This window comes from Bufo bufo, chromosome 2, assembly GCF_905171765.1.
Source record: "Bufo bufo chromosome 2, aBufBuf1.1, whole genome shotgun sequence".
Lineage (NCBI taxonomy): Eukaryota > Metazoa > Chordata > Amphibia > Anura > Bufonidae > Bufo > Bufo bufo.
The window spans coordinates 44570923-44594859 of record NC_053390.1 but is presented as its reverse complement, the minus strand read 5'-3'; the positions used below and the strand labels follow the sequence as shown (position 1 = coordinate 44594859).

At 47.3% G+C, this 23937-nt stretch overlaps 1 protein-coding gene across 3 annotated transcripts in view; it reads right to left on the bottom strand.

Annotated features, from left to right (window-relative positions):
* Window positions 1-8014: 8014 nt before the first annotated feature.
* The window catches only part of PDZD2 (PDZ domain containing 2), a 301267-nt gene continuing 285344 nt past the window's right edge, over window positions 8015-23937 (bottom strand). For all 3 annotated transcript variants that reach the window (XM_040421009.1, XM_040421011.1, XM_040421010.1), the window contains 2 exons: window positions 20831-20962; window positions 8015-8910 (listed from right to left, as the gene is read on the bottom strand). In XM_040421009.1, coding sequence (XP_040276943.1) covers window positions 8744-8910; window positions 20831-20962 — 299 coding nt within the window. In that variant the 3' untranslated portion in view covers window positions 8015-8743. The remainder of the gene's footprint in view (window positions 8911-20830; window positions 20963-23937) is intronic.

The window sequence follows — 23937 nt, the reverse complement described above, 5'->3', positions numbered from 1 at the left end:
TTCTGTACCCTGGTAGCTAGAGGTCTTATGTGCCAGTGCGCCCCCTGCTGCTTGTCTGATGTAACTACGCCTTCTGCTGTATGACATAAGGGGGCTGCTTCTCTCTTGAAATTACGCCTTCTGATGCATATGTCACTGCACCCCCTACTGGTCGCCTTATTTTACTACGCCCTCTGCTGCATTAATGTCGCTGCGCCCCCTGCTGGCTGTCTTATGTCACTACACCCTCTGCTGCATGAGTAACGTCACTGCGCCCTCTGCAGGTTGTTAGGCTACTTTCTCACTTGAGGCAGAGTGATCCGGCAAGCAGTTCCGTCGCCAGAATCTATATGTTATATATACACTGCTCAAAAAAATAAAGGGAACACAAAAATAACACATCCTAGATCTGAATTAATTAAATATTCTTCTGAAATACTTTGTTCTTTACATAGTTGAATGTGCTGACAACAAAATCACACAAAAATAAAAAAATGGAAATCAAATTTTTTAACCCATGGAGGTCTGGATTTGGAGTCACACTCAAAATTAATGTGGAAAACCACACTACAGGCTGATCCAACTTTGATGTAATGTCCTTAAAACAAGTCAAAATGAGGCTCAGTAGTGTGTGTGGCCTCTACGTGCCTGTATGACCTCCCTACAACGCCTGTGCATGCTCCTGATGAGGTGGCGGACGGTCTCCTGAGGGATCTCCTCCCAGACCTGGACTAAAGCATCTGCCAACTCCTGGACAGTCTGTGGTGCAACGTGACGTTGGTGGATAGAGCGAGACATGATGTCCCAGATGTGCTCAGTTGGATTCAGGTCTGGGGAACGGGCGGGCCAGTCCATAGCATCAATGCCTTCGTCTTGCAGGAACTGCTGACACACTCCAGCCACATGAGGTCTAGCATTGTCTTGCATTAGGAGGAACCCAGGGCCAACCGCACCAGCATATGGTCTCACAAGGGGTCTGAGGATCTCATCTCGGTACCTAATGGCAGTCAGGCTACCTCTGGCGAGCACATGGAGGGCTGTGCGGCCCTCCAAAGAAATGCCACCCCACATCATTACTGACCCAATGCCAAACCAATCATGCTGGAGGATGTTGCAGGCAGCAGAACGTTCTCCACGGCGTCTCCAGACTCTGTCACGTCTGTCACATGTGCTCAGTGTGAACCTGCTTTCATCTGTGAAGAGCACAGGGCGCTAGTGGCAAATTTGCCAATCTTGGTGCTCTCTGGCAAATGCCAAACGTCCTGCACGGTGTTGGGATGTAAGCACAACCCCCACCTGTAGACGTCGGGCCCTCATATCACCCTCATGGAGTCTGTTTATGACCGTTTGAGCAGACACATGCACATTTGTGGCCTGCTGGAGGTCATTTTGCAGGGCTCTGGTAGTACTCCTCCTGTTCCTCCTTGCTCAAAGGCGGAGGTAGCGGTCCTGCTGCTGGGTTGTTGCCCTCCTACGGCCGCCTCCACGTCTCCTGATGTACTGGCCTGTCTCCTGGTAGCGCCTCCATGCTCTGGACACTACGCTGACAGACACAGCAAACCAACCTTCTTGCCACAGCTCGCATTGATGTGCCATCCTGGATAAGCTGCACTACCTGAGCCACTTGTGTGGGTTGTAGACTCCGTCTCATGCTACCACTAGAGTGAAAGCACCGCCAGCATTCAAAAGTGACCAAAACATCAGCCAGGAAGCATAGGAACTGAGAAGTGGTCTGTGGTCACCACCTGCAGAACCACTCCTTTATTGGGGGTGTCTTGCTAATTGCCTATAATTTCCACCTGTTGTCTATCCCATTTGCACAACAGCATGTGAAATTGATTGTCACTCAGTGTTGCTTCCTAAGTGGACAGTTTGATTTCACAGAAGTGTGATTGACTTGGAGTTACATTGTGTTGTTTAAGGCTGCGTTCACACGAGCGTGTCCGGATTAGTTCCGGATGCGTCCCGGTGTGTTGCGGCAAACCCGCGCGAGTAGGAATGCAATTGCAGTCAGTTTTGACTGCGATTGCGTTCCGATGTTCAGTTTTTATCGTGCGTGTGCAATGTGTTTTGCACGCGCGTGATAAAAAACCGACTGTGGTACCCAGACCCGAACTTCTTCACAGAAGTTCAGGTTTGGGTTCGGTGTTGTGTAGATGTTATTATTTTCCCTTATAACATGGTTATAAGGGAAAATAATAGCATTCTGAAAACAGAATGCTTAGTAGGTGATCAGTTGAGGGTTAAAAAAAATAAAAAAAATTAACTCACCTTCTCCTGTTGTTCGCGTAGTTCTCCCGGTCTTTAGTTCTTTAAAAGATAAACTATGGGCTAAAGGACCTTTGGTGACGTCAGATCACATGCTCCAATCACATGGTCCATCACCGCGGTGATGGACCATGTGATTGGAGCATGTGATCTTACGTCACCCAAAGGTCCTTTAGCCCATAGTCATCTTTTGAGAAGTAAAGAAGAGACCGGGACTTACGCGAACAAAACGGAGAAGGTGAGTTAATTTTTTTTATTTTTTTTAACCCTCAACTGATCACTTACTATGCATTCTGTTTTCAGAATGCTATTATTTTCCCTTATAACCATGTTATAAGGGAAAATAATACAGTGAATAGACTGTCACCTAGCAACCATGCGTGAAAATCGCACAGCATCCGCACTTGCTTGCGGATGCTTGCGATTTTCACGCAACCCCATTCACTTCTATGGGGCCTGCGTTGTGTGAAAAACGCAGAATATAGAGCATGCTGCGATTTTCACGCAACGCACAAGTGACGCGTGAAAATCACCGCTTATCTGAACAGCCCCATAGAAATGAATGGGTCATTGCACCCGCGCGGAATACTCGCCCGTGTGAACGCAGCCTAAGTGTTCCCTTTATTTTTTTGAGCAGTGTATATATATATATATATATATATATTTATTTAACAGAAAATATGGCCATGAGATCTCCCTACCCCCACACTGCGCAGGCACGGAGATCGGATGGATGTTCTGGAGTTAGCCGCGCTTGCGCACTGGGCCGTAAAATTTCTCCACTGAGGCTCTCCGGCGCATGCGCAGTGGGACACTGCAGCTGAACTCCGCTGTGAGATTTTTCCCTAAACTGTCCGTTTGCGCATGCGCAGATCATCAAAACTCAGGAACGCCTCCTCACGTCATTAGCGGTGCGACCGGAAGTTAGGAGGTAGGGAAATCTCACGAAGTAGGGTAATATAACGTTACACCGGCAATCTGCATGCAAACGAACAGCATTTGTAGACGGATCCGTCTCTCTGGAGAAACAGACTCGTTATATATTTTTTTCACATTTTTACTGGTCTGCACATGCGCAGACCGGAAGGATGTAAATGTAAATTAATGCCGGATTCGGCATCTGATCCGGAATTTTGGACGGAGATAATACCGCAGCTTATTTCCTCCGTCCAAAACGCCGTTCAGTGACATCCGGATGCATCCTGAACGGATTGCTCTCTATTCAGAATGCATGGGGATAAAACTGATCAGTTCTTTTCCGGTATAGAGCCCCTAGGACGGAAAATAATGCCGGAAAAAAAAACCTGCTAGTGTGAAAGTGCCCTTATGTCCCTATGCCCTCTGCAGCATCATTACTTCGCTGCACCCCCTGCTGGCTGTCTTACACCACTTTGCTCTCTTCTGCATACTATATACTGTAGTCTGTGCCGCTCAAAGTTTTAATATCAAATTATGGCATGTATTCGTGCCTCCTCTAAGTGTCTACCTATCCACATAAACCGCTACATAGATCATGCACCCAATAAATAGTGGGCAATTTAAAATACCTATCCTCGTCTTCCAGAGTCTAGTGCTGCCTCCTTTCACCTGCAGCCTCACGTTCATAATTATAATGGAATCCCACCATACAATAACCTCCCTTACACCTACCAGGATTTAGATGGCAGAACTTCCACTACCCATCACGTCAATTAAAGGTTTGTTGTGGGTTTTTTTTGTCAGGAGCCTGTGCTACCCTAGGCACTGGACCTCAAATGCCTAGGGCAAAATACAGGACTGCCCTTATGATGCAGTTTTGAGTAGATTGGGCCCTCTATAGGCTCCATATCTAAGGCCTTCGTTCACGTTCCATTTTTTGTGTTCCGTATACGGAACCATTCATTTTAATGGATCTGCAAAAAAAACGGAAGGTAACATAGTACATAAGGCCGGAAAAAGCCCTCTGTCCATCCAGTTCGGCCTGTTATCCTGCAAGTTGATCCAGGGGAAGGCAAAAAACCCTGTGAGGTAGAAGCCAATTTTCCCCACTTAAAGGGAAAAAATTCCTTCCCGACTCCAATCAGGCATCAGAATAACTCCCTGGATCACGACCCCTCTCTAGTAGCTATAGCCTGTAATATTATTACACTCCAGAAATACGTCCAGGCCCCTCTTGAATTCCTTTATTGTACTCACCATCACCACCTCCTCAGGCAGAGAGTTCCATAGTCTCACTGCTCTTACCGTAAAGAATCCTCTTCTATGTTTGTGTACAAACCTTCTTTCCTCCAGACGCAGAGGATGTCCCCTCGTCACAGTCACAGTCACAGTCCTGGGGATAAATAGATGATGGGAGAGATCTCTGTACTGACCCCTGATATATTTATACATAGTAATTAGATCTCTTCTCAGTCGTCTTTTTTCTAACGTGAATAACCCTAATGTTGATAATCTTTCTGGGTACGGTAGTCCACCCATTCCAGTTATTACTTTAGTTGCCCTCCTCTGGACCCTCTCCAGCTCTGCTATGTCTGCCTTGTTCACAGGAGCCCAGAACTGTACACAGTACTCCATGTGTGGTCTGACTAGTGATGTGTAAAGTGGTAGGACTATGTTCGCATCTATGCCCCTTCTGATGCAACCCATTAAAAAATTTATACTTTACTATGCAAGCCTTCTACAAAGGTGCTCTGTATGCCTTCCATTTCCGTTCAAACATAGAACATGTCCTATTATTGTCCGCATAACGGACAAGGATAGTGCTGTTCTATTAGGGGCCAGATGTTCCGTTCCGCAAAAAACGAAATGCACACGGATGTCATACGTATATTTTGCGGATTCGTTTTTTGCAGAATGCAAAATACTCAAAAAGACATATGGTCGTGTGCAAGAGGCCTAATGGTAAGTTTCCTCTGAGCTCAGCTCCAGAAGGGGCAGCACCTGCTATGATGTTCGTCTAATGCACTGTGAATGGGAGCAGCACTGAAGTAACCAGGCACAATGTATGGAGCTGGTCAGTTCCCATGCCTGCAAGTAGTACAAATTGCTGACCGGCAGAAGTTTTGGGGGTGCCCCACACACACACACACAATGGCCAATTTCAACAAGCAGTGTAAATCAAGGACGCAGAGCAGCAGCCTGCAGAGTCACAGACAGCATGACTGTCTCAATGCCAAGCGTTCGTCCTATTAATAGAAGAATGAAAAAAAAGAACAGGAAATGTGTTACCTTTATACAGAAATAATATACATTTTTATAAGATTAGAACAGATTTATTTGGAGCTTTCCTTTAATATTTCCAATAGGACAAGACAATGTTAAATGTCACCAGCAGATGGCGCTGTCACCACAATGAAGAAACGCACACCCCTCCTGTAATATTGTGTTTTATTACTTGTAAAACTACTAAAAACAAGATTCAATATCAGATTTACATCGCTGAGGAAAAGCAGCATTACAAATGTACAGTATGTAGTGTGTCATGCACCGGTGTCATGTACAAGGCATATCTGACAAAATATACAATATGTTACAAAATCATCTGCGAGGACATGGCGGACAGCGGGCCGTGACCAGGACACAACTTCTGGTATTTTTGCATTTTTAAATAAGAGTTTTATTTGTTGGGTTCACACACGGCTACATTTTCCACCTCTTTTTTTATTTTGTTGGTGAGCCTGGCCACTGATGGTTTTCTTCAAGGAACCCAGTGTTTTTTGGGCAATAAAATAAAAAAATGTTGGGGATTTTAAGAAAATTTCCTATAAACAGTATTAAAAAAAAACCAATGACTCTCACCCATTAAATCCCTCATTGATCTGCTGGTCCCTGCAGCTATGACATACGTACATCATTCACGTGACAGCTGACATCACTGGCCTCAGCCATCTGTGCCGCACATGCAAGCATCACTACTGAGGACACAATGGTTAGCTTTTCCTGCAATTTTTCTTAAAATACTGGCCAACCCCTTTAAGGGTTTGGCTACAGGGCAATCTTGGTCGCGGCCCAAGGATTGCAGTGAGATCACAGTGTAGCGGTGGTAGCAATGAATGGTGTCGCAGTGCAACTTGCATTGACACTGTTGGCAGAATTTATTTCTACACTAGCACCGCAACACGGCGATCCCGCTGCGATCCTTGGGCACGACAGCTGTAGCCGAACCCCAAGGGTCAAGAAGATGTACAGTATAACTCTTAGGCCTCTTGCCCACGAAAGTACGGGCTCCGTGCCCATGCTGTGGACCGCATACAGCGGTTACGCAATACACGGGTCAACAGCCGTGTGCATTCCGCATCACGGATGCGGACCCATTCACTTGAATCCGGAGAGGCGGTACGGAACGGAACCCCATGGAAGCACTACGGAGTGCTTCCGTTGGGGTTCCGTAAACAAATAGAACTTGTTCTATTTTTTTGCGGAACGGACGGATCGCGGACCCCATTCAAGTGAATGGCTCTGCGATCCGCATGCGGCTGCCCCGCAGGTCGCTGCCCGTGCAAGTTGCAGCACGGGCACGGAGCCCTTACGTTTGTGGGCAAGAGGCCTTAAAGGAATGCTCAAGCACAATGTATACATTGTGTTATACCAACCAAAAAAGCATGAAGGGGGTATATCTGTGTCATGCCCCACCCTCTGGAGCCCTGCACTAGGCCTGAAGTTTTGCATGGAGTCTTCCTTTAAGTTAATACTGTCTGTGAGACAAGACACGGGGACCAATAAATACGGGGTCCGACCCTTGTTCCCCATATTTACATCTAAAAAGTGCAAGGTGTTGAGTGAGGAATCTGTCAGTCCTACTCCCATCATCTCCAATCACACACGTGACTCACGGATGAGGGGAAGAAACTGCCTATAGATCAGGATGCGACGATGGAGAAGATCTGGCATATTCAGGTGTTAAAAATACTTTCTTATGAACATATAGTCCATCTCTATATCAGTGACCTGCAGCCTGACGCGCCCCGGCTGCCGTGGATTGCAAGCTCCCAGCATGCAGCTTCAGGCTGTGGGAACAATGCTGGGAATTGTAGTTCAGCAATCGGCTGCAGCGCACTGCTGTATGTGAATATTATCATATGACAATATAGAGCATTTACCTGTTGATGACCGGTGTGGGGGTTCATGGTAGGAAAATAACTCTGTCATATGGCAATTCTATAGACTCTGTATATATGCGATTTCCATAAATCTATGTATAAATATAGATCATTTTCTGGTATATAATGTAATTGGCCACCAGATGGCGCTAGTCCTCCACTCTCAATACGCCATCAATCATCTCGTTGAGCTGGAGCTGCACATTACAGATTCAGCAGAGCTGAGATTGTCATTTCAGATCCTCACGATTTTGTGATGACCAAACTTGTGTTTTTAAGTTCGGCGTCTAAAGTTCGGGTTATCGAAGAAATTCCGTTATGGTCCGTGGTAGCGGAATCCATAACGCGATTCTTCGATAACCCGAACCCGAACTTTAGACGCCGAACTTAAAACACAAGTTCGCTCAACACTACTCATTAATCTTATAATGTGCTACCTGCAGTTTTACATAGGACTGCCAGTAAACTTGCCCTGTCCTTCTTATTCAGATCAAGTCGCACAAATAAGGTTGACATTACAAATCCAGCTCTGCTACATCTGTAGATTATATCCTGCTGCCTTCGTGATGAACCTCTGGTGCCCCTTTTACACGCAGAACATTTTTGTATGAAAATAAATCTATTCAGCCTGGGAAAGCTAGATGCCAACCAAGCTGGCTACATAAAACAGCACTTTTGCCTGACTGGGAAAGCAGAGTAACAACCCTGTAATTGTGGCCGAGTTTGTCGTCACCCAACATTTCCGGAAAGGAGACTTTGGAGATATTAAAGGGCCGGTGTCCTGGGGCTGGACCGCCATCTCATAGTGCCAAATACTGCATCAGGGTTTCCAACCTAGAGAGAAATGTGCATCATGTGAATAGATGCTATGCGACCAAATGTAAGCAAACCCAAAAAAACAGGCTTCTGCCAGGTCGAGTTGTAGCAGAGCTGAATGTCTCTAGCAGTGCCAAGTCTGTCATGTGGGGCACAGCTCATCGGGCTACCACAATATGTTATCTGCTGTTTACCATACGACCACTGCTACATCTACTGGACATTATCACAGTGCTCAAGAGGAAACAGTTAACGGCAAATTCAGCTCTGCTACATCGACAGGCTCATAAATGCAACACGCTTCTTGTGATGCTTCAGAGATAGCATGTAGGAGATATAAATAAATGCTATTATTCAAGTTTAATCTCCACATAAGAAATACAGGCTCGCGGGTCCTCGGTGCATGGCACCGCCATGGATAGTGGCGCAGTCAGTGCTGAACCTGCTGATCTACAGATCTCCTGGAAAGTCCAGCCGCAAGTGTCCGGTGCCACCTGTGTGTGATGTCCCAGGTCTTTACAGAGAAATCATTCCCATGGACACAGCTAGGGGGCGCTCAGCCGTCTCTATAGAGAATAAGTGCATTGGGGGGGGGGCCCTGATCACACGGCGGTTCTGTGTTTTCGGATCAGTAACTGCACCGGCCCCTCAGGAACCGCTTTGATGATATTCCAGGCGTCATAGTGCATGAGGCCGATCAAAGCTTTTCCACCAATCGAAATGATTTCATCTCCAGCTTCTATTCTTCCAGCCTGCTCAGCGGCGCCACCTGCCAGCAAAAAGAAAGCGATGAAGTCACGATTAAAAGCATGTCTGAGATGTCACATGGGTTTAGCGATAACAGTAGTGATGTCATGCTGAGCAATATCATTGGTGTTGGCTGGCGTGTTATCTATAAAGCCTCAGAATGGGTGGTGACATCACAAGGGTGCAGTCCCTATCTTTTAAAGCCTCAGAATGGGTGGTGACATCACAAAGGGTGCAATCCCTATCTTTAAAGCCTTAAGAACGGGTGGTGACATCACAAGGGGTGCAATCCCTATCTTTAAAGCCTTAAGAACGGGTGGTGACATCACAAGGGGTGCAATCCCTATCTTTAAAGCCTTAAGAACGGGTGGTGACATCACAAGGGGTGCAATCCCTATCTTTAAAGCCTCAGAACGGGTGGTGACATCACAAGGGGTGCAGTCCCTATAAATGCAGCGCCAGGACTCGCAACCACCTGTCAGCTGTGGCAAGCGCACCCAGGGGCAGGGGTGGCCTTTCCAGATAATGAAGGAGTCACTGCCCAGAACCGGGGGCCAGTAACTTCCAGAACACCAGGTGTTATGAAACAACAACTCCTAGCATGCACACTTGTTAGGTTGGCCTCAGAACTCCCATATAAATGAATGGAGCACGCTGGGAGTTGTAGTTTCAAACAGATGAAGTGGCCTCAACATCTTTGGCAGAGGTGAGAGGGCATTGGCTGGTAGGCTATAAATGTGTCAAACAGAAATAACATGGGTGCCTGACATAACTGCCTTGGATGATTATCATCAGGGGGGAGGGGTTGTCAGAGGCATTCTTACATATTTGTATGGTGAGATGAAGTACATATGTGAATGTGGCTTATATCAAGCTTTATACTGGAAACCTACAGGCATAGCTGGGCTCTGAGGGGCCCTGCTCTGTACCATGGACACCCTACATCTGGACCTGTCCATTTATATAGGTCATACCTACTGGTGTGAACGGAGCCTGAAACACATGCAGATATCCGATGGAAGCTGTTCCTAATTGCAGACAGGAATGACGTAAGGCCTGACGGACACATATTTCTCTAATAATGGCTGAACTTTCCACTGGAGCAGAAACCAACAAGGATTTAACAGCAGCCGTAAAGTCTTAACACGAGAGCGATGTGATCAATGGTGAGCGCTCATAAATCCCACGGGACCCCCACAAGAGAAAGGAGCAGCCATTGTGTAATACAGGGGGTGAGGAATACAAAGCGATGGTTAGAGAGTGGCTCTCCGCTTTATCTCATACAGCAGAGGACCCCCATGTCTATGATAACCATGTGTCCTACTAGTGTCTAGGGGTTTTCTGCATCTAAAATGCCATAAACAACTGATAGATGCAGGTCCCACCTCCATAGAACAGGGGTCCTCCAATATAAGTGACCACCTCTCCATCCATCCCCAGCAGCTGCCTCACCCGGTCGGTGGGGTGGGGTCAGAGGTCCCCTGTGCCAAAGATAGATAGGACCTGCATCTATCAGACATTTATGGTATGGTGTCCGTGAACATTATTTTTTACATTCAGGGGCTGGAAACCCATTGTGTCCTTGTCCTACTCACAGCTGTGGGTTTGCTATAATGTATCAGTGTTGTCAGTCCACTGTGAGCTAAATACAGCAGAAGCTCTTGGACCATTCTGCGGGTGATGGTGACAGAATGTAGACCATTTTCTAGGTGGGTGTCACAGAATATGGGCCGCTCTGCAGGCCGGGGTCGCTGAATGTGGACTGTTCTCCAGGCAGGTTAAATGCAGACGGTGTCAGCAGCAGCATCTCACATCATCGTCTTTTACTGGGACTTCAAAGCAACGATACACATGGCAGCAACGTTTGGGCTGATACACGGCCTTTGTCAAGCCTATTCACATCGTCTTACATCCATCTAGTTATGGTAAAAACAAGTGCGCCCCCCCCATCCAGATCATCCAGTTGTAGACAATGGCAAAATCTGACCAATAAATGTGCACCTTTTTCAAGCCCCTCTTTAGCCTAATATGCCTCAGCCAATCACACGTCGGGCCGCGCCATCATCACAACGCCGACGCGCAACCATCTGGCCTCACAGAGGACGGCCCACGGTTGTCACGGCAACCCACGACGCCATCTAGATTACCACAACTGCCCCATACACATAAACTTGGATCAGCATCCTATATAGAACAGTCCACACTCAATAGTATAGATTGTAGGATAGCAGCAGACACTACCCAAGCAAATGTTCCATATCAACCATAAGTATGATCAGGGAACCCTATATATGTCCCAATCTCAAGAGGCAATGTCTACATTCATTTGCATATAGATTACCTACGTCTTAATTCTGTACCACCAAAAGAACTTGCGGGCATAATCATCCCAGCAGGGCAGAATTACCATATCCCCCCCTCAGATGATCATGGATGGGGAAAAGCCACTGTATGTAAAAACAATCATAGAGTCGTACACCCACCAAGACTATACATAACAAAAGCTCAATCAATTGTGGAAACATTGACTCAATGGTTTAATCCATAAGGTTGAAGTGACTTTAGAGTATGTATCCATTTATCACCTCCCCTTCTGAGATATCCTACACCGTCTATTGCCCGATTTATAGAATGTCCACACTCCATAAAGTGCTTTGCGACAGGTTATCGATCAAGCCTTTCCTTATTGTGCTCTTAGGTTTATTAATCCGCTCTCCTAATTCCATAGTCGTCTCACCAACATAAAGAGGACTTCATGGGGCACTGTATCATATAAATGACGTCTCTAGATCTACAACGTATAATATCCCTTCAACTTGTATATTTTACCGCTGTAGGGATGTGGGGAAGCCGTCACCTCTCATGATGCAACATGAGAGACAAGGAAAATTCCCACATTTTTTGGGGGGCCAGGAGTAGTTGTCTATCTAGATCAGGTAAGCTCAACCTTGCGCCCTCCAGCTGTTGCAAAACTACAACTCCCAGCATTCTTGGATAGCCTACAGCTATCAACCTACAGCAGGGCATTGTGGGAGTTGTAGTTTCAAACAGATGAAGTGGCCTACAACATCTTTGGCAGAGGCGAGAGGCATTGGCTGTAGGCTATAAATGTGTCAAACACAAATACACATGGGTGCTGACATCATGCCTTGGATGATATCATCAGGGGGGGAGGGGTTGTCAGAGGCATTCTTACATATTTGTATGGTGAGATGAAGTACATATGTGAATGTGGCTTATATCAAGCTTTTATACTGAAACCTACAGGCATAGCTGGGCTCTGAGGGGCCCTGCTCTGTACCATGGACACCCTACATCTGGACCTGTCCATTTATATAGGTCATCATACCTACTGGTGTGAACGGAGCCTGAAACACATGCAGATATCCGATGGAAGCTGTTCCTAATTGCAGACAGGGGATGACGTAAAGGCCTTACGGACACATTTTTCTCTAATAATGGCTGAACTTTCCACTGGAGCAGAAACCAACAAGGATTTAAACAGCAGCCGTAAGTCTTAACACGAGAGCGATGTGATCAATGGTGAGCGCTCATAAATCCCACGGACCCCCACAAGAGAAAGGAGCAGCCTTGTGTAATACAGGGGGTGAGGAATACAAAGCGATGGTTAGAGAGTGGCTCTCCGCTTTATCTCATACAGCAGAGGACCCCCATGTCTATGATAACCATGTGTCCTACTAGTGTCTCAGTGAGGCATCCCCTTAAAGAGTGCGACCATAGTGGATTTTTACACATAAAGGGGGTTTTCTGCATCTAAAATGCCATAAACAACTGATAGATGCAGGTCCCACCTCCATAGAACAGGGGTCCTCCAATATAAGTGACCACCTCTCCATCCATCCCCAGCAGCTCCTCACCCGGTCGGTGGGATGGGGTCAGAGGTCCCCTGTGCCAAAGATAGATAGGCCTGCATCTTACAGACATTTATGGTATGGTGTCCGTGAACAGGAACATTATTTTTTACATTCAGGGGCTGGAAACCCATTATGTCCTTGTCCTACTCACAGCTGTGGGTTTGCTATAATGTATCAGTGTTGTCAGGTCCACGTTGAGCTAAATACAGCAGAAGCCTTGGACCATTCTGCGGGTGATGGTGACAGAATGTAGACCATTTCTAGGTGGGTGTCACAGAATATGGGCCGCTCTGCAGGCCGGTGGTCGCTGATGTGGACTGTTCTCCAGGCAGGTTAAATGCAGACGGTGTCAGCAGCAGCATCTCACATCATCGTCTTTTACTGGGACTTCAAAGCAACGATACACATGGCAGCAACGTTTGGGCTGATACAATGTGAATAGGCTTGACAAAGGCGGTGTATCACATTCATCTAGTTATGGTAAAAACAAGTGCGCCCCCCCCATCCAGATCATCTAGTTGTAGACAATGGCAAAATCTGACCAATAAATGTGCACCTTTTTCAAGCCCCTCTTTAGCCTAATATGCCTCAGCCAATCACACGTCGGGCCGCGCCATCATCACAACGCCGACGCGCAACCATCTGGCCTCACAGAGGATGGCCCACGGTTGTCACGGCAACCCACGACGCCATCTAGATTACTACAACTGCCCCATACACATAAACTTGGATCAGCATCCTATATAGAACAGTCCACACTCAATAGTATAGATTGTAGGATAGCAGCAGACACTACCCAAGCAAATGTTCCATATCAACCATAAGTATGATCAGGGAACCCTATATATGTCCCAATCTCGAGGCAATGTCTACATTCATTTGCATATAGATTACCTACGTCTTAATTCTGTACCACCAAAAGAACTTGCGGGCATAATCATCCAGCAGGGCAGAATTACCATATCCCCCCCTCAGATGATCATGGATGGGGAAAAGCCACTGTATGTAAAAACAATCATAGAGTCGTACACCCACCAAGACTATACATAACAAAAGCTCAATCAATTGTGGAAACATTGAACTCAATGTTTAATCCATAAGGTTGAAGTGACTTTAGAGTATGTATCCATTTATCACCTCCCCTTCTGAGATATCCTACACCGTCTATTGCCCGATTTATAGAATGTCCACACTCCATAAAGTGCTTTGCGACAGGTTTATCGATCAAGCCTTTCCTTATTGTGCTCTTAGGTTTATTAATCCGCTCTCCTAATTCCATAGTCGTCTCACCAACATAAAGAGGACTTCATGGGCACTGTATCATATAAATGACGTCTCTAGATCTACACGTATAATATCCTTCAACTTGTATATTTTACCGCTGTAGGGAGTGGGAAGCCGTCACCTCTCATGATGCAACATGAGAGACAAGGAAAATTCCCACATTTTTTGGGGCCAGGAGTAGTTGTCTATCTAGATCAGGTAAGCTCAACCTGCGGCCCTCCAGCTGTTGCAAAACTACAACTCCCAGCATTCTTGGATAGCCTACAGCTATCAACCTACAGCAGGGCATTGTGGGAGTTGTAGTTTTACAACAGCTGGAGGGCCGCAGGTTGAAGATCCCTGAATTCTAGATCTTTCCCTCCAACATCTGCCTTCACAACTCGATCACGAATATTCGGGCCCCTTTTGTATGCCATCATGGGGGGTAATTCAAATCCTTGATAGGTTGGCAGACCTCTATGTAGGATCTGCCATTCTTCTTTAAGAATTGTGGCAATTTTGCCACTATCCTCCCCATAGACGGACACAAAAGGGATTCTCATCTCTACTCTAGAGCACCCCTGCGATCCATCTCGGAGATTCTCTTTTTGGTACGTCCAATCAATCTCTTGGGATATCCCCTATTTGTAAACTTCCTACACATCTCATCAACACGTTTTTCAAAAATGTCCTCTTCTGACACAATACGGCTGTCCTCTTCTGACACAATTGGCTCCATGGGGAGTCAACCATCTTGTGTGGATGATTACGGTCATACGTCAGCAGTGTGTTGTTATCAGTAGATTTTTGAAAGAGATCGGTTTGGAGCACGCCATCCTGCAGATAAACCCTAACGTCCAAAAACTGCAGCTCACAGCTAACCTAGACGATGACGTGGTTGACGGACAGCTGTGCGGGCATGTGCACACAACAGAGAGGGACGCTGAACGCCTTAATGGACGTGATGATCCACATACGGTATACAGCGATGTCTGACGTCAGGTAGTGAGTGTATGGTCTTGTGGCGTGATTGGCTGACACTCGGGGGAGGCATGGAGGCATATTAGGCTAAAGAGGGGCTTGAAAAAAAAGGCACATTTATTGGTCAGATTTTGCCATTGCCTACATTTGGATGATCTGGATGGGGGGGGGGGGGCGCACTTGTTTTTACCATAAATAGATGGATGTAATACAATGTGAATAGGCTTGACAAAGGCGGTGTATCAGCCGAAACGTTGCTGCTATGTGTATCGTTGCTTTGAAGTCCCAATAAAAGACGATGATGTGAGATGCTGCTGACACAGTCTGCATTTATCCATATATTCTGGCCACTGGATCCAGGACCATTGGTGAGGCTGTTGCATCTATAAGGATACATCAACAAGGACCGAGTGGTGCGGCTTCTACATTTTGTTTATTGTTCTACAGGCAGGGTTCACTGAATGTAGACTGTTCTACAGGCAGGGGTCACTGAATGTGGGCTGTTCTACAGGCAGGGGTCACTGAATGTGGACTGTTCTACAGGCAGGGGTCACTGAATGTGGACTGTTCTACAGGCAGGGGTCACTGAATGTGGACTGTTCTACAGGCAGGGGTCACTGAATGTGACTGTTCTACAGGCAGGGGTCACTGAATGTGGACTGTTCTACAGGCAGGGGTCACTGAATGTGGACTGTTCTACAGGCAGGGGTCACTGAATGTGGACTGTTCTACAGGCAGGGGTCACTGAATGTAGACTGTTCTACAGGCAGGGGTCACTGAATGTGGACTGTTCTACAGGCAGGGGTCACTGAATGTGGACTGTTCTACAGGCAAGGGTCACTGAATGTGGACTGTTCTACAGGCAGGGGTCACTGAATGTGGACTGTTCTACAGGCAGGGGTCACTGAATGTGGACTGTTCTACAGGCCGGGGTCACTGAATGTAGACTGTTCTACAGGCAGGGGTCACTGAATGTGGGACTGTTCTACAGGAAGGGGTCACTGAATTGTGGACTGTTCTACAGGCAGGGGTCACTGAATGTGGACTGTTCTACAGGCAGGAGTCACTGAATGTGGACTGTTCTACAGGCAGGGGTCACTGAATGTGGACTGTTCTACAGGCAGGGGTCACTGAATGTGGGACCTGTTCTACAGGCAGGGTTCACTGAATGTGACTGTTCTACAGGCAGGGTTCACTGAATGTAGACTGTTCTACAGGCAGGGGTCACTGAATGTGGACTGTTCTACAGGCAGGGGTCACTGAATGTGGGACTTTTCTACAGGCAGGGGTCACTGAATGTGGACTGTTCTACAGCAGGGGGTCACTGAATGTGGACTGTTCTACAGGCAGGGGTCACTGAATGTGGACTGTTCTACAGGCAGGAGTCACTGAATGTGGACTGTTCTACAGGCAGGGGTCACTGAATGTGGACTGTTCTACAGGCAGGGGTCACTGAATGTGGACTGTTCTACAGGCAGGGGTCACTGAATGTGGACTGTTCTACAGGCAGGGTCACTGAATGTGGACTGTTCTACAGGCAGGGTTCACTGAATGTAGACTGTTCTACAGGCAGGGGTCACTGAATGTGGACTGTTCTACAGGCAGGGGTCACTGAATGTGGACTGTTCTACAGGCAGGGGTCACTGAATGTGGACTGTTCTACAGGCAGGGGTCACTGAATGTGGACTGTTCTACAGGCAGGGGTCACTGAATGTGGACTGTTCTACAGGCAGCGGTCACTGAATGTGGACTGTTCTACAGGCAGGGGTCACTGAATGTGGACTGTTCTACAGGCAGGGGTCACTGAATGTGGACTGTTCTACAGGCAGGGGTCACTGAATGTGGACTGTTCTACAGGCAGGGTTCACTGAATGTAGACTGTTCTACAGGCAGGGGTCACTGAATGTAGACTGTTCTACAGGCAGGGGTCACTGAATGTGGACTGTTCTACAGGCAGGGGTCACTGAATGTGGACTGTTCTACAGGCAGGGGTCACTGAATGTGGACTGTTCTACAGGCAGGAGTCACTGAATGTGGACTGTTCTACAGGCAGGGGTCACTGAATGTGGACTGTTCTACAGGCAGGGGTCACTGAATGTGGACTGTTCTACAGGCAGGGGTCACTGAATGTGGACTGTTCTACAGGCAGGGGTCACTGAATGTGGACTGTTCTACAGGCAGGGGTCACTGAATGTAGACTGTTCTACAGGCAGGGGTCACTGAATGTGGACTGTTCTACAGGAAGGGGTCACTGAATGTGGACTGTTCTACAGGCAGGGGGTCACTGAATGTGGACTGTTCTACAGGCAGGGGGTCACTGAATGTGGACTGTTCTACAGGCAGGGGTCACTGAATGTGGACTGTTCTACAGGCAGGGGTCACTGAATGTGGACTGTTCTACAGGCAGGGTTCACTGAATGTAGACTGTTCTACAGGCAGGGGTCACTGAATGTGGACTGTTCTACAGGCAGGGGTCACTGAATGTGGACTGTTCTACAGGCAGGGGTCACTGAATGTGGACTGTTCTACAGGCAGGGGTCACTGAATGTAGACTGTTCTACAGGCAGGGGTCACTGAATGTGGACTGTTCTACAGGCAGGGGTCACTGAATGTGGACTGTTCTACAGGCAGGGGTCACTGAATGTGGACTGTTCTACAGGCAGGGGTCACTGAATGTGGACTGTTCTACAGGCAGGGGTCACTGAATGTGGACTGTTCTACAGGCAGGGGTCACTGAATGTGGACAGTTCTACAGGCAGGGTCACTGAATATGGACTGTTCTCACTTTGGGGTCACAGAATATGGACCATTCTGCAGGCAGGGGTCACAGAATATGGACTGTTCCACAGGTAGGGTCTGACAGAACATGGGACTACCCCCCGGTAGGGGGTGGGGGGAAGGCACAGAATATGGACTATTCCTTATGTGGAGGTCACAAAACATGGACTCTTCTCCAGGCGGTGGTCACAGAATATTGACCTATTTGCAGGCAGGAATCACAGAATATGGACTGTTCTCCAGGTGTGTGTGTGGGAAGGAGGGGGGGGGGGGAGGGTCACATATTATGGACTGTTTTCCAGGTGGCTGTCACAGAATATGGATGGTTCTGCAGGTGGGGTCCACAGCAGATGGACCGTTCTGCAGATGGTGGTCACAGAATATGAGCTGTTCTCCAGGTTAGGGTTCTGGTGTAGGTAACAGACTCTTCTGTGAAGATCAGGTCTACCGTATGTACAGTCAGGTCTATGTCATATGACCACACCTAACAATCAGGGGTCAAGTCCTGGGGAAAAAAGTGTGGGAACTTACCCAAGATCCACTGCACCCCCCCCCCCCCCCCAAAAAAAATATATATATATTTCGCTGAAAATTCAGTGCAAAATTTATTGTAAAGTGCCAGTTTACACAAACAACTGCAAAATTAACATGAAATAAACATGGAGATCCCAGTGCCAGCTGCCTTGCTGGTGGACGATTGGCATATACTTCTGCTGTGGCCCACAGCAAAAGTATATGCCAATCGTCCACCAGCAAGGCAGCTGGCACTGGGATCTCCATGTTATTGGTCAGTTAATACATCAGGGACCCCCTGGCATGGGGCCTGGGCATAGCTAAGTGCAAACCTGGGTGATCCATAGGCAGGACCGGGTGGCTGCCCTCATCCACCAGCCCGTCCCTAATACCAGTCAATACCCCCTTAGGAAATCTCTCATCAGATGTGAGAGCAGCAGCGATCGATCAGCCAGGATTAATGTGCACAGTGGGAGGCCCTCGCTTAGGCAAGTGACAAACTGCCCCCCTCATTCTTAGGCAAGTGACAAACTCAGCTCTGCTACATCTACAATGAGCAACTACAACAAATGTAATGCCAAACTGCAGTTCCTCTATGTGATGCCTTGGATAGCTTCCACTGGACCCACAGGCTGTGGGTCCAGTGGAAGCTATCTGAGGCATCACAATCGCATAGAGGAACTGCAGTTTGACATTACATTTGTTGTAGTTGCTCATTGTAGATGTAGCAGAGCTGAGTTTGTCACTTGCCTAAGATTGAGGAGGAAGGGGGGCAGTTTGTCACTTGCCTAAGGCCAGGGTAAGGGGGGCCTCCCACCCAGGCTGTGCACAATAATCCTGGCTGATCGATCTCTTCTGGCCTGCTGCTGTGCTGCCTGCAGTCACATCTGATGAGAGTACTGACTGAGATAAAAGAGGGGGTATTGACTGGTCTGGTCTGGGGCTGCTGGCCACCGGCGCTCCCACCAGGCGGGTTAGGGCCCCCGGACTCACTCAGGGACAGTCACAGACACTTAGACTGGTCTGGACCGGACCACCAGGACCCCGGTCCGGTCGGATGGTCCAGCCACGCTCACCTCAGCAGACAGTCAGGCAGGGGCGTACACAGAAATCATTGGGCCCCATAGCAAGAATTTAGATTGGGCCCCCATGCCCGTTCCTAGTCCCTCCCACTATACACCCTGGCTCCTCTCACTACCCTCCCTAACTTCTCCCCTGCCCCATCTCGTGCAGCAGTACTCACGCTGGAACCCAACAGACCCATTATAGTGAATGGGATCCGGTAGGTTCCAGCAGTGTTCAGCATATATTGACAAAAATCTGGGGCATTACATGATGTAATACCACCCAACTTTCCTGCTGTCCAGCATGGCACATGCACATGAGAAAAGACATGAGAAAAGTTTGATGAAGTGAGTGTCCCCCTTTCCCCATCCCCTGTGTCATGCAGGACAGCTGGGATACAGTGACATTACTCGCTATCCTGCAGGACACATGTGCAGAGACAGGAGTCTTTGGGAAAGCTGGGTGAACCCCTCCCCCTGCCTTTCCATGTTCTTATTATCTGCTTTTATGCCTTGCAGGATAGCAGGAAATCTGAGTGACATTACATGATGTAATAGCACCCAGCTTTTCTGCTCTCCTGCATGGCACATGTGGAGAGACATGAGAAAGCTGAGTAACACAACTACCCTCATATCTTCTCATGCCTCTGCACTTGTGCCATGCAGGACATCAGGAAAGCTGAGTCACATTACATAATGTAGTGACACCCAGCTTCCCTCCTGTTCTGAATGGCCTATGTGCAGAGGAATAGCCTGGGAAAGCTGAGTGACCCCCCTTCCTCCACACACATACACCTCTGCACTGTCCTCACCTACAAGTCATCACTTACTTCATTACTGGTTGTGGCAATCCAGAGGAATCAGGCGGGGCGGAGCTAACAGGCAGGAGGCGGAGCTAGGAGGCGGGGCTAGCAGACGGGAGACAGTTAGGAAGATAGACAGGGGCGGGCACTCTCCTCCACTGCAGGGCCCCCCCTTCCTCATGGGCCCCATAGCAGCTGCGTGGTCTGCCTATATGGTAGGTACGCCACTGCTTTCAGGCAGTCGCAGGCTCAGGATAGGAGGAGGGGAGCTCTCAGCCAGGAGGGGGGGGGGGGGGGAGTCAGTCAGTGAGTCTTCCGTCCTCCACTGAAGCCGCTCCCCTTCCCTCCTCACTTAGCCTGCCCTGCACAGTGCGAGTCACGCAGGGCCTCGCCTCCGCTCCGCCCCCTGTGAATCTGATTTCACCGCTTCCCCTTCTGGTCCTTTTGCCCTGAAAGGAAACGGCGTTCCTGCCATGAAAAAAGTGCAGGAACGCCGTTCCCACGCGTTCCCCCTCGACTCGACCCCTGCTAACAATTAGCTTTTCTGTGCCAAGCCAATAATGGAGCAGGACCCGTACATCAGGTGAGGCAGGTCTGCATCCACCCAGCCCGTGTCCTGTAACTTGTAGATGTCTGTCAGTAGGAGGCGGACATATAAAACGTACCTTTAAATATCCTTTTGATGAACAGAGGCCTGTCCCCATAAATAGACGCCTTCCCTCCGTCCAGGCTGAAGCCCAGCCCGGCCGACGTCTTGTGAAGCTCCACACAGACAGCATCCCGCAGATCGACATCAGCTGCAACAAAGAACAACATCTCATTATGTCCTATTGTTCCCTGCACAGGTGTCTCCCGTAAAACTACTTTATAGGAGGAAGGGCCCTCTAATTATATGGCTGACATCTTTAACTGCTGCTGCTCCACGTGAACTATACTGTCAGTGTGCAAATATTACATGAAACGCTGGATTCACCAACAATAGAGTGTAAAACCTCCTATAGCTCCTATATGTGCCGCCATATGGTGCCTTCACCAAGCACATTCTCTGCTAGCATGTGTAAGGATTTGAGTGCAGCTCTGGAGTGTAATACAGGATGTAACTCAGGCTCAGTAATGTAATGTATGTACATAGTGACTCCACCAGCAGAATAGTGAGTTCAGCTCTGGAGTATAATACAGGATGTAACTCAGGATCAGTACAGGATAAGTAATGTAATGTTTGTACACAGTGACTGCACCAGCAGAATAGTGAGTGCAGCTCTGGAGTATAATACAGGATGTAACTCAGGATCAGTACAGGATAAGTAATGTAATGTACGTACACAGCGACTGCACCAGCAGAATAGTGAGTGCAGCTCTGCAGTATAATAAAGGATGTAACTCAGGATCAGTAGAGGATAAGTAATGTAATGTACACAGTGACTGCACCAGCAGAATAGTGAGTGCAGCTCTGGAGTGTAATACAGGATGTAACTCAGGCTCAGTAATGTAATGTATGTACATAGTGACTCCACCAGCAGAATAGTGAGTTCAGCTCTGGAGTATAATACAGGATGTAACTCAGGATCAGTACAGGATAAGTAATGTATGTACAAAGACGACTCCACCAGCAGAATAGTGAGTGCAGCTCTGGAGTATAATACAGGATGTAACCCAGGATCAGTACAGGATAAGTAATGTATGTACACAGTGACTGCACCAGCAGAATAGTGAGTACAGCTCTGGAGTATAATACAGGATGTAACTCAGGATCAGTAAAGGGTAAGTAAACTGCAGATCAGCAGATTCCTTCCATTAGTTTTGTTGCAGGAACATTAGGCTTATGCAGTGTCGTGAATACCATGAGGATTACAGAATCCATTGGAAAATGCCAGCCATACTGTTTCCAGAAGCACAGCAGAAAACGTGTTACAAATGTGGATTATGTCTTGGATGAAATTGCAGATCACATTGATAAACTATGGAGATTATTAATTATTTAAAGGGGTTTATAGAAAAGTAATAATTTGTCTCTTACACAGCGGCTGCTTCCGCACTTCTCTAACAGCTCCCATCTGTGCTGTCAATATAAGACTCATGGCTTTACATAAGAATACCCCTATTTATTCTGGAATTTAGAGGGGGCCGAACATTCTGCATGACTGGTGTCCTGGCTGCTCATGGAAACTTCTAATCACTTCTCATGGATACTAGAAAAGAGGGAGCTTAAAGTAATGATCAGAATGGTACCCATTATAATGCCAGATTTTACAATGTAGTTGCTCTGGGGAGGGAGGACAAACAAGCTGGGCTCCTTCCCTCCAAGGGCCACGCAGCACCCACACAGCCCGCCCCTATGTCGATATAAAATCAGAAATAAAGGCAATTCCTCCAGCACCATGTGATCTTCTTGTGTTTGGCATCTTCCCCAACAATATTATAATATTATCACTTCCTTATTCTGGCCGCTCCTCCTCAATGTGTTTCTTATTAAACTATTTCCCAGTTCTAAGCTGAACCCTCAGCGCAGAGTCTGTCACTTTGTTTCAGACAATGTTTGGAAGGAAATACAGATACAAATATTCAGGCAGCTAAAAGCCACGAAGGAAAGGTATGTAAAAGAGAGGAAGTGAGGAAAGAAAAAGAGGAAGCGGGTGGAGGAAAAGTAGTAAGATAAGAGAAGAATAGGAAGGAAGAAAGTTAGGAAGGAAAGGAAGGAAGAGGGGGTGGAAGGATGGAGGAAAGGAAGGACAGTAAGAGAAAAAAAGGAAGTAAAGAAGGGAAGGGCAGGACAAAAGGGAGGAAGGAAAGAAGGAATGGAAAAAAGAAAGAAGAGGAAATAAAAAGAAGCAAAGGGAAGGAAAAAAGACAAGAGAAGAGAAGGAAGAAATGAAAGAGAAGGAAGAAAAAAAAGGGGAGAGAAAAAAGAAAGAAATGAAAGAAAGGAATGAGAAAATGAAGGGTAGAGAGGAAGGAAGGAAAAAAAATAGGTAAGAAAAGGAACAATGGAGAAAATGAGTAAAAGAAAATGACTGGATCTGTGCAGTGTTGATCGTATATTGACAAGGATCCAGAACCTGCTGTAAGGTGTGAACAGCCAAATCCTAGTGGGAGATCTGCGTAAAGACTATATGACAATCACATCTCTCCTTCCATCTGTTACATGTACATTTACTATCACTCCCTTCATCCATACTCTAATAATAAAGCGATGAAGAAATGCCCAGGAGCTCCTGGGCCCCAATGTGCAGTCTGTACCAGACCCCCCCCCCCCCCCTCCTTACCAGGTGCCAGTTACAATCGCAGTTGTCTACTATACATTATTATATACAGGCACATGTAGTGCCCGGGTCACAGGGGTAATTCATTTATTACAAGCGGGCTATAATTTCGGATTCCTGACACCAGGCAGGGCCTCCTCCGTACACTCGCGAGCATTTCTGATGTCTTACTAAAGACTTCAACCTGTGTAAACATTACAGGACAAGGGCCCGGCCCGGCGGGGAACTCGATGAGTGTTTGCAGAGCTCTAGACAACGGGCGTGTTACACGATTGCACTTTAATGTACAGTAGGAAAGGAAGTTGTCTGTACTTTGTACAATCCCAACCCTACACATTTTCCAAAACTAACAAGAAAAGGCACAGATGGGCCAGACCCCCATCATAGCTCCTCAGGGGGGTTACATGTATGAGATCTGACATTGTTTGAGGATTATGACTTATAGAGGTTTAAAAACTCATTTTGAAATACTGTAGAGAATTCTGATTTATTGGTAGGGGTCCCAGGTTCAG